Raw genomic sequence first — 11653 nt, 5'->3', positions numbered from 1 at the left:
CTGCCCCATAGGGTTCCCAAGGAGCAGCTGGTGGATTCGAACTGCCAACCTTTTGGTTAGCAGCTGAGCTCTTAACCACTCTGCCACCAGGGCTCCAGGAAACCTACAGGGCAGCTCTACTCTGTCACGTGGGTTCGCCATGAGTGAGAATTGACTCAAGGGCACCTAACACCACCACCAACAATTAAAAATGGACACAACCTTGGGTCCTGTGCTTCTGCTTCTGGATATGTACTCACGCATAAATGACGGGACATACGTACAAGAATAGTCAGTGGAGCATTTTTACTTCTGAAACTTTTATTTTGAAATAACTGAATACTTAAGTGAAGTTGCAAAAATAGCGCAGTTCCCTTACTCTTCACCTGGTTTTCCCGAGCTTACTATCTTACGTAACCATGGTCCAAATATTGGAAACTAGAAGTTAACACGGATGCAGTGCCATTAGGTGACCTGCGGAGCTTACTGGGTTTCAGCTGTTTTCCCTCAGCTGCCCCGTGTCTGGTCCAGCATCCATTCCAGACCCACCTTGCCTTTGGGCGTCACGTCTCCTTCCGTCTGTGACAGATCCTCAGTCGCCTTGGCTCTCTCAGGACTGGACACATGTGAAGAGCGCCGGCCGGGTGTCTGGTAGAGTGCCCCTCACTTCGGGCTGCTCTGACACCTTCTCAAGGTTAGACTGAGGTGCGTTTTTGGCAGGAGGCCCGTGGAAGGGAAGCCGTGCCCTCTTGCCGCATCAGGAGGTACGCGGTGGTGACAGTGAACCTGTGAGAGCCGGAACTCGACGGGACCGCCTCGTTTTTCGGGTCTTGCGAGTTTCCCGCCTTTGACAGGGTGCAGTCTTACCACTTTTCTGGTGCTCATTTTAGTGGAAAATATCTGAGTTTTCCTTCTCTGACAGGTTTCCGCCTTACACAGGTTCCAGCTTTCGCAGATGTCACTGTATCTCACTCCTGGTGCCGTTGACTGGGATCGCTGAGTTAGGGGGTGTCTCAGCTTTCTCCACAATGAAGTTACTATTCTTCCCTTTGAAGCTACTAAGGATGTCGCGGGGGATACTGTGAGATTATGCAGATGTTTCTCACCGTTCCCTACACATCCAGCCGTAAGTCACGGCTGCCACAATACTGCTGTGGTGTTTGCCTGCTGGGGATTTTCTGTTTCCATCATTTTTTATGCGTTTACTAATTGTATCTCTACAATGAGGAAGAGCTGGCCCTGCTCTACTTATTTGTTCATATCACTATAGACTAATATTTATCTTATTCGCTGGCTTATAACTCGTTACTATCATTATTTTGTTGCTCAAATTATCCTAGATTTTCCATTGGGAGTACCTTCAAGTTGGATCCTGTGTCCTTCTGACGCGTCCCCATCATTCTGAGAACTTCCTTCCTTTCTGGCACTCGAAGACGTTCCAGGCTCATCTTGTACCTTACGTTCTCCAAAGAGGTCTAGTTCCTTTTTCTGGAGAATGGAATTTAAAAACCAAGATCTGGGTCTGGTGACCAGTCGTCCCAGTTTGCCCAGGACTAAGGTGTTTCCCAGGATGTGGGGCTGTCAAGTGCCAAACTGGGACAGGAGCTCCGTGTGATGTTAGGTGTGTTCACGGCTACTGTGTGGTTGCTTCTAGGTCCTGTCAGCGGACAAAGCTAGGAGATATGTGCGTGTGTACTTACACGAGCATGTACACACACAGACACACACACACACACTCTTCAGTATTTATTTCTAAATCCGATGGATGGATGGATGGATAGATAATAAAACTAGTCCTCTAGTTTATATATATATAAAAACTATGTATCTACTATATATATTAAATCTGCAATATCTATATATCTGTATCTATCTAGGGGGCCCTGGTGGCACAGCGGTTAAAGCACTGGGCTGCTAACTGAAAGGTTGGCGGTTCGAACCCACCAACCACTCCAAGGGATAAAGATGTGGCAGTCTGCTTCCATAAAGATTACAGCCTTGGAAACCCTATGAAGCAGTTCTTCTCTGTCCTACAGGGTCGCTGAGAGTCGGAATTGACTCAGTGGCAATGGGTTTGGTAAAAAGACAAAAAAATACCATACCCATTGCCGTCGAGTTGATTCTGACTCATAGCAACCCTGTAGGACAGAGTGGAACTCCCCATAGATTTCCAAGGAGTGGCCGGTAGATTCGAACTGCTGACCTTTTGGCTGTAGCCGAGCAACCACTGGGCCACTAAAATCCCAGTGAGGTATCATACTGATAACCTCTAATTCCAGTCTCTCCTTTTCTTACTTGTAACTCTTTCTTCAATAGTGAGAAACCTGGCTCTTGTTATCAACAATATATTTATTTGCTGGATCCCAGTATATACATAGTATTACATTTTGACTCTTTTGAACTATGGTGGTGGTGAAGAATAATGGATATACCATGGACCGCCAGAAGAACGAACAAATCTGTGTTGGAAGAAGTACAGCCAGAAGGCTCCTTAGAAGCAAGGATGGCAAGGCTTTGTCTCATACACTTTGGATATGTTGTCAGGAGGGGTTAATCCCTGGAGAAGGACATCATGCTTGGTAAAGTAGAGGGTCAGTGAAAAAGAGGAAAACCCTCAACGAGATGGACTGACACAGTGGCTGCAGCAGTGGGCTCAAGCGTAACAAGGATCATGAGGCTGGCGCAGGGCCGGGGAGCGTTCCGTCCTGTTTGGCGTGGAGCGGCTGTGAGTCGGAACTGACTCGAGGGCACCTAACGGCAAGTGTATACGTGAGGTCATCTCAGAGTTGCTAACCCAGCCCCCTTGGAGAAACAAACTTACTGACTGGGGTACAGTAACCGTGAAGTCCTTGACGACGCAGTGCAGTCAGAGTGCTGTCACCCCAAGTTTCCTAGGTTCTCTTCTTCCCCATCCCCTCAGGGTGACTGTGTTCTTCCCAATCCAGGGTGAACGTTTGGTACCGTTTGTATTTCACTTTGTGCTCCTGCACGCCCTGGGGCGGGGGGTTCAGTTATTTATTTTGGGGGGTTTGTGAAACACTACCATGGCTCCAAGAGTCAGACATGCAAAAAGGGGTGCTGGGAGAGATCACACCCCCCTCATCCCTGCCCCGTCCCCGTCCTTTCCACCGTGGTCCCACACCCCCTGTAGGCAGCCCGTCTCACTACTGTCTGGCGTATCCTTCCTGTTGCCTTTGCACAAATGAGCAGAAGTGTGTATGTTCCTGTATCCTCTTCTTTCTTCCATGAAGGGAAGCAAACAATAGGTAACTCTGTCACTTTGGAGTGGTATTTTTAATAGCAGAAGACTGGAGACTGTTTAAATGCTCATCAGTTGAGGACTAGTTAGAAGCTCGTTGGTATACACCCATTCCAGTGGAAAGCTGTGTGTCCATTAAAAAGAATAAGCAGCTCTGTAGGTAGTAACATGGAAGGATATCTCAGATGTGGTCTTGGTTAAACATATATACGCATAGAAGAGTGGAAGTAAAGAGTACTCAGTCCATAAATCAGGTTTCTCTCTCTGGGAGCAGGTTAGGACAGGTAGTTTATGGGAGTCTCAAGATACTGAGAGCCCTTAGCTTCTGCAGTGTTCGGTCTCGCCTGGGTTCTGGGTTTTCCTCGGATTGGGATGGTCTTTGGCAGAGAGATACTATGAAGGATTGCAGCCTGTTCCTTTCGCAGGGAAAAGAAGGTATATGGTAAGTAAAGGACTGTTGGCGGAACATGAGTGGGACAGAAGGTGGGGAGAAATGATCAATTCAGTAAATTCTGCTGCTTTTATTCAAAGGGGATGAATCAGGAATTACTTCAAATACAGTTTCCCAGTGTGGAAAAACAGCATCTCTTCCTGAGGGTGTGGTGGGTTCTCAAATGTTCTCAGGGCCTGCGAGCAGTCACTGAGTAAGTGCTCACTATGAGTTGGAATCGACTCGACAACGATGGGTTTGGTGTTTTTGGTGCCAGGCTGAGCTCAATGGTGTAGAAGAGGGTGGGAGGCATTTCAGGATGCAGGTGCACAGTGCGCAGGTGAGGGCATGAGGGGCCGCAGGGCGCAGAGGACAGTCAGCAGGCCAGCTGTGTCGGGCAGAAGGAGATAGAGCCTGGAGGTTTGGGACATCGTTTGGTGGAGGCCTCGGCTGCCAGCCTGACGTACTTTGTGGTCAGGAGTAATTCCTCTGAAACCTGGGGCAACAGGCTGAGGTGGGTGGGAAGATACACTTGTAGTTGTTGAAGGGACGGGTTGGAGGGCCCAACACTGCAGGCAGGCCACTGGCTGGATGGCTGTGAACTCGTGGAGGTATGAAGGATGAGGAACTGGACCAAAGGCCTGTCGAGAGTGGACAGCGAGGGCTAAGTCCAGGGGGCCAGAGAAAGGGGTGGGGGGAGCCTAATGAATGCCACCTGGATGTCACTGCTTGGAAGAAGACCACATCACTGTCCTCCTCTATTGCCGGGTCAGACATGATGAGAGCGAGTGAGGGGTGCTCTGCTGCCCCCCACGTGGAGGACTGGACACGGGAATTCTTCACGGGTGGCTGGTGCGTAAGAGGCTGCTCACAGGGCCGAGGTGGAGGACTGGACGCGGGAGTTCCTCACGGGTGGCTGGTGTGTAAGAGGCTGCTCACAGAGGTGGAGGACTGGACGAGGGAGTTCCTCACGGGTGGCTGTTGTGTAAGAGGCTGCTCACAGAGGTGGAGGACTGGACGCGGGAGTTCCTCACGGGTGGCTGGTGCGTAAGAGGCTGCTCACAGAGGTGGAGGACTGGATGCGGGAGTTCCTCATGGGTGGCTGGTGCGTAACAGGCTGCTCACAGGACTGAGGTGGAGGACACAGCCGGCCCTCAGCCTTTGGTGTCCTGCTCACCTTTCTTCAGAGGCTTTCCTTCACTGCTCCCAGTTCGAGCGTCCACTCATGTCAGGGTGTCTAGAGTTGCAGTGTTCCATGGCCCCATCTTTCCAGGCTGATTCATCCCTCAAGACATCACTCCTTTATTCCAGTCTGCCTGGTTTCCTTTCCCAGTTTTACAGTTCATTAAAGGAGAGGGTTGGTCCCCAGCTTTTGGGGAGCCTTTCGACGTCTGCAGTGTCTTGCCTCTCTGAATGCGGTGTGAGCGTTGTGACAGTGGGGGCAGCACGGGGGCTCGGGCTCTGCTGGGCGGGCACTCGCCGCTGTGTGCTGGGAGCTAGCCCCGGGGATGAAGCACTGGCCCTGCCTGGGTGCGGGGCTGCAGCGGGGGCGCAGGAGCTTCAGCACCCGGCCTAGCACAGACATCGCTAAATCCTGTAATAACAAACGTTACTCGATCCCAGAAGAAATCCCGCACGTTTGTTCTTATCTACATGGGTAAAGTGAAAGGTGCCCTTAGGCCTACAGAATGACGTATTTAGACGGTTTGGAAATTGAATCTTTTCCGAATTGGGGTAGATTGTTTGAAGGTATCCTGAGTACTGATAGAGGCTGGGCTCATGTTGTTTATAAATCGAGGAGTAGCTTAACGAATAATCATGTTTTTACACCTTGTAGGAATGCAGAAGTTTTTATGTTAATTTAAAAACCTTTGCTTATTTCTGGGCGCTCTAAATCTTTTCTGTCAGTTTCGCATCTGCAGGTAAGAGTAGTACACAGGCAGATGCAGTTTCTTCCGTGTACAACTCGGCGACATTGATTCCAGTCGCCATGTTGGCAGCCATCACCACTATTTCCGGAAGTTTTCATCACTCCCAAAATACTCTAAGCTTTTTAAACTCTGTTTTGGACAAGAGAGACGAGGAAACGAATAAGCTTTTAGAGGACGTCTAGACAGAATATTAAAGCTTAAAAGTTCGGATCCCTCTTAGGGGAGCAGATGTTTTTTCTCCTTTCAGTTAAGTTACACAGTAACTTAGCAGTTTATTTTCAGTTCCTGTAGGAGCTGAGGGGATCAAGGCATATTTGAGTTTGGTGGGTTTACACTAGATCTCAGGAGGCCCTGGGTGGTGCAAACAATTAACGAGTTTGGCTGCTAACTGAAAGGCTGGAGGTTCAAGTCCACCCAGCGGTGCCTCAGAAGAAAGGCCTGGCGATTTACTTCTGCATAACCAGTCATTGAAAACCCTGTGGAGCACAGTTCTGCTCTGACACACGTCAGGCCACCCTGTGTGTCTGCACCCTGCACGTCTACACGGTGTGTGTCTCCTCAACAGCAGCTGGTGTTTATACTGGATCTCACCTGGAGAACGTGCTCGTGTGGGAAGGGCTTTCAGAAGGGTTCATCCGTCTCCTGCTGCCTTGCGCCTGAGGTTCTGATGAGCCCCAGCATCTTGTCGTCGTCATTGTTAGCTGGCATCAAGTCAGCCCTCCTCAGTTCACGATGACCCCATGCACAGTGGGTTCAGACCATAGGGTTTTCATTGGCTAATTTTCAGAAGTAGATCACCAGGCCTTTCTTCCTAGTCTATCTTATTCTGGAAGCTCTGCTGAAACCTGTTCAGCATCGTAGCAACACATAAGCCTCCACTGACAGACGGGTGGTGGCTGCACATGAGGTGCGCTGGCCGGGAATCAAACCTGGGTCTCCAGCATGGAAGGCGAGAATTCTACCACTGACCCACTGCTGTCCCCACTAACATCACACACATGCTCTGTATTAGATGTGTATGAGGGTATGTTACCTAAACCACTGCAACATAAGCTGGCTGTACAGTGCTCTGTCCCTTTTGATTTCTCCTGGGTAACGTTAGGTCTGCTGAGTAACAGCCTGCCTTAGAGAAAATCCACAGTAGTTTTTGCTAGACAAACCAGATGTGAGCAACTTAAGATACTCTGTTTCTGATGTCCGATTAATTCTGTCTTTTTGCCTGTTGTCTTTTTTAGGAAAACCAGTTCTGTGTCCTTGGAGGACCACAGTCCAGTCAGAGAGCCCCTGGCGAAACCTGGCCACAGCTAGCGTCCCCGTGGGACAGACGTACAGTACACAGGCTGCTGAAGACCAGAAGGAAGAGCCCCTGCACTCGATCATAAGCAGCACGGAGACCGTCCAGGGTAACGTGCCTTCGGCCACGGTCTGGTCTCAGGCGTCTTTCTTGGTTCTTTGCTGGCTCATAGGGGAAAGTTTTCAGCTAGAAGCATCGCTGATCTGATAGAGCCCCCTCCTCACTCCAGAATTACGCAGGTCTTGGCGGTAGGGTGATCCCCAAAATGATGCGTCCTCCATTTCTGTCCTAGCCAGGAGCTTTGACTTCCATCGCAATGTGTGTTACACCCCCTGGTGGTCACCCGTGAGATCGCAGCGTGGTGCTGCGTCTCCAAGCGATGATTCATGGCACATCTGCTAGCGATCAGCCTTGGCCCAGCTGGACAGGATCGAATTCCCATTCCTGAGAAGCACAGAGCAGCCATCTGCAGAGCCAGTCCCGACACGGCTCCGCTGCTGGCTTTCCAGTGAGACAATCAGAACAGAATCTTTGATATTTGCATTAAGAAGAAAAGTGAGGGTTTTTGTTTTTGTTTTGTTTTTAAATAACTTCATTTGGAAACCACTTTTTGAGGAATGTGATCCTGGGTCTGGTTGTTAGAGCCAGCCTGGTTCCCAGGATGAGGCAGACAGCCCACCTGAGGCACCCTGGGGCGTTTTCGGCATCCCAGGAGGCTGGCGTTGGTTTTGTTCCACGTTCGTCCCTCTCTGGAGTGCCTTGATTTGTCTGCTCCCAGGACATCCTTTCCTGGGATTCTCTGGAGATTTTGTTTCTGCTCACTTCTTTCTTTTTATTCACTTTTTTCAAAAGTGTTTTAAATTCATAACCTTAAAAGCTCTTTTGAATGTTGTGTGGCATATTCCTTCACAATAATAGAAATTGAACTGCATTGGCTGTGTCTGTGATTAATTACTAGGTTCCGTTTCCAAGCACGAGTTCCAGGCCGAGACAAAGAAGCTTCTGGACATTGTTGCTCGTTCCTTGTACTCTGAGAAAGAGGTATGGCGCCTGCCAGTCACGTCCAGTGTCCAGTGCCAGCCGGGTTTCTCTTGGCAAAACTGTTCTTACACAATTCTGGGGACATGTCAGGTGGCGTATTTGCTGTGAGAACGCATTAAACATCGGACAGGGCCCGATCTCAGCTAGCAGCAAGAGTTTTTTTTTTTTTTTTTTCTTTTTTTTTTTTAATCGAAATCTGTTTCTGGTTTCATGGTTAAATATATCCACATGAATCTCTGGGCCAGATTGATTCTGGAATGAACTGACTTTTGTTGATAACTTTAAAAGTCCCCCAGATAATGACACGGGGCTCTGCTGAGAGCTGTTTCTGTGGCGTGTGAAAGCCCCATATGGCGGGTGTGTCCGGAGGCCCCTGTTCACTTCCACCTTACCTGGCATAACCACCTGAAAGCTTGGGGGTCCTGGGGGCTGGAGGAAGAAGAACCCCTGCGCTGTGTCGGGTAGAGCAGTGAGGAGGGACAGCAGAAGTCTCTGAGGGGATTGAGAATCAGGTAGGGGCGACAGAACACGCAAAGGGTGGAGGAGAGCCAGCAGGCCATCGGTGTCATGTTCGGTGTTGCTGGAACGCGAGGAACAGCTTTGAAGAAGGGTGAGGCACGGTGTTACAAAGCAAAAAGGAACTTTTCAGGAACTGCATCCGGGTCTTATACTGTTAAATACTGTGCTCAGGTATCTCTCTGACTACCAGCTTCTGTTTTCTTGGGGTCAGATCACCCAGTCTCTCCCTCTCACCCGTGTGCTGTAGCTCACTGAAGGCAGAAGGCCTGTTTGAGGCAAAGGTGCTTTCAGACGCTGAAAAGATGATTGAGCCCTGGGTATGAGTCTGGTTTGATGACCCCACTAGATGAAATGCAGGTAGGGACTCTTTTCGTGGAGAAGGAGACACAGGTATTTTGTCATCCCTGTGCAAGAGTTGGGAAGAAACAGTCTCTCACAGTTTCTTCTCAAGGTTTGGGTTCACTTAACATGCAACTTCAAGCTTGATTTTCCAGAAAGATCAGTAGGCATTGATTGTATCAGGGAGAAGCTAGCGGCCCCAGAGAAGCAGGGTGTCTGTGTTTGGCGAGGTGGAGAGCTGTTGTGTTTGGAGAACTGGGTGTCCCTTAACAGCGCTCCTTGCACTTCTAGCAGCTGTTGCAAACGCGGCGAAGCAGCAGATAGTGCGGTGTCGCCGCCCGCAACCCGCAGTGCCCTCGTTCCCTCCCCACAGGTGTTCATCCGGGAGCTGATCTCCAACAGCAGTGATGCCCTGGAGAAACTGCGGCACAAGCTGGTGTGCGAAGGCCAGACGCTGCCGGAGATGGAGATCCACCTGCAGACCGATGCCGACAAGGGCACCATCACCGTCCAGGTATCTCCTCCGTATCCAGACTGCGAGGACCCCCTCTGCCCGCCTCCTGATGACGCCAGCGCCACTCACAGCGTGACCGGGCCAGGCAGCTGGTGGGCAGGGGCCCAGCTTCACACACGAGCGCGGGAGAGGCGGGCCTGCATTTTAGCTTTGTCTCTAGACTCCACATAACATGGGGACCGTCTTTGTTTTTATAATGACTTTTGTCTTATTTTACTATAAAAATTACACTTATTCATTATAGAAAATTTGGAAACCACAGGTAAGCAAAAAAGAAGAAAAAACCACCCCATCCTCCAGAAGATAGCTGTTGTTAATGTTTCAGGATATGTCTGTTTAGGTTTTTGTTTGTATGTATATATTTACATATGTAAACATGTTAACGGCGTATTATCCTTTAACATACTCTTATACGTCACACTATAGTCATGTGCCGCACGGTGTCCTTCTGGGCAACGTCCCACCGCATACACCATGGTCCCATAAGGTTTTTGTTTTCTGTGTTAAAAGGGAAAGCCACTGTCCCTTTATTAGTATTTTTCCCTAATGGTGTTAAAGACCCCAACCCCCAGCATGGGGCAGCGGGACTCCAGGGCGCAGCGCAGTCCCACAGCTCCTCCTTCCCCTTTGCTGCTGCCTCAGCTGCTGGTGGAGGTGCTGGCTGGCCTGGGGTGCCTGCGTGCTGCGGGCAGCGGCGGCTGTACTCCTGGCATGCGCACACCTGCTCCCCCCGAGTCCCCGCAGCCACCTCTCCATGCCCCCCATGTGCCCCTGGCCTGGTGTGGCACACAGCCTGGCAAGGCCGGCCTCCTGCATCCACTGGATACAGCTCTCAGGCTTTGTCCAGCGGGCTCCCCTAGGGTTTTAATATAATAGGCTTTATGGGGGTTGGTTCATAACTACGGATTGTACAGGGACTGCCCATATATAATACTGTGTTCGTACAACGTTTGAGTAGCATAATGTCCTGTTTCACAGACTGTATCGTGGATGTTAGGTGGCACATGACTGTATACGCTGCTTTTTTTTCTTATAGTGGCTATTTTCCCACAGTATTAAATATTCCGTGCCAGTGTTTTTAGAAGCAGCCGCCTGCCTGGATTAACAGTCTTGCTTTAGATGAAGCAGTGCTCTGGGTTGCTGTTCCAGCCGTTCGAAAACTGTATGGTCAGAAAGCTAGAGAGGCAAGAGGGGCCCGTCCAGCCATGGCCGTGAGGGACATCGTGGCCCCGAGACGGCTGCGGTGTGTTAGGTGCTGTCGTCCCTGTGGACAGGTGGAGGGTGCAGCACAGTGGGGTCTCTGTGGCGAGGGTCCTGCCTGGTACGTTGGCCCCAAGGCTGTGCTGGGTGCCCGAGAGGACGAGGGCCTGGAACTACCTAGAACCTTGGTCCAGCATCAGGGGACGCTATCTGTGTTGTTCTGGTTCTCGACTCCATTCTGTCCTTGGATCTCTGTCTGTCCTTCCGTGCCAGCATCACACTGTCTTAACTGTCGTAGCTGTGTGCTTCACGGGAAGTCTTAGTGTTAGCTAGTGTAAGTTCTTCAGCTTTGTTCTTTTTAAAAATATGTTTTAAATATCCTAGGTTCCTTGCGTTTCCGTATACAGCTTGTCATTTTCCATAAAACCTGCCAGGATTTAGATCTGGGTCGATTTGGGAAGAAATCAGAGCAAGTTGGGCGTGAAGAGGGGGACGGCTGAAGGCGTCTCCTCCCCTGTGCCAGCCCAGTGCTAACCTTCTGAAGGTGCTGACTAACATTGGGCTGTAAATTATACCTAATGACTGACATCAACGAGAAGTTAGTTCGCAGCAGTTTATTTATAACTATTACGTGTCTCTCAGTAAACAGATCCGGCAGGATGCTGGGCTCTTCCTGCCAGCGCTTCAGGAGGAATTAACAAAGACCTCACTTTGTGTTGAGTCTTGGGCTCGGCCACGTGCCGTGGGCACCGCAGTTCCCTTGGGTTGTGGTTTGCGGGGCTGGGGCGGTGGCAGGTTCCCACCGGATGCCGTCCGTCCCCTATGTGTGGGCTGAATGGGTAAGGTCTTCACCTGGCGCGGTGTCTGTGGGTCCCACGCAGGGCTCGGAGTCGGGTCGCGTGTCCAGCCCCGCTCTGCCGCCGGCTTCTCCAGAGGAGTGGCTGGTGGGACAGCACCGCCATCCGGGCCTGGCAGGCACCGTGGCCCCTGTGGGCTGTCCTTGAGGGGAGTTAGAAATGACGTGGTGGAAGAAGGCCGAAAACGGCTTCCGAGCGCTCTGTCCCCAGCTCATAAAGGGATGGAAGCTTGGTAGTAGCAGACACCTGGCTTCAGGACGAGTGGGTTGCAGCCGCGTCACTGTGGTTGA

The 11653-nt window shown here is 50.6% G+C and overlaps 1 protein-coding gene across 2 annotated transcripts in view; it reads left to right on the top strand.

The window, feature by feature from the left end:
• Positions 1–11653, top strand: part of TRAP1 (TNF receptor associated protein 1) — a 60003-nt gene that overhangs the window by 24380 nt on the left and 23970 nt on the right. For both annotated transcript variants that reach the window (XM_023728439.1, XM_004373204.2), the window contains 3 exons: positions 6835–7002; positions 7852–7934; positions 9166–9306. In XM_023728439.1, the coding sequence (XP_023584207.1) occupies positions 6835–7002; positions 7852–7934; positions 9166–9306 (392 nt within the window). The remainder of the gene's footprint in view (positions 1–6834; positions 7003–7851; positions 7935–9165; positions 9307–11653) is intronic.

This window comes from Trichechus manatus, unplaced genomic scaffold (genome assembly GCF_000243295.1).
Source record: "Trichechus manatus latirostris isolate Lorelei unplaced genomic scaffold, TriManLat1.0 scaffold00024, whole genome shotgun sequence".
NCBI classification, from domain to species: domain Eukaryota; kingdom Metazoa; phylum Chordata; class Mammalia; order Sirenia; family Trichechidae; genus Trichechus; species Trichechus manatus.
The sequence above is the reverse complement of the archived record's forward strand: the minus strand, read 5'-3'. Positions and strand labels throughout refer to the sequence as shown.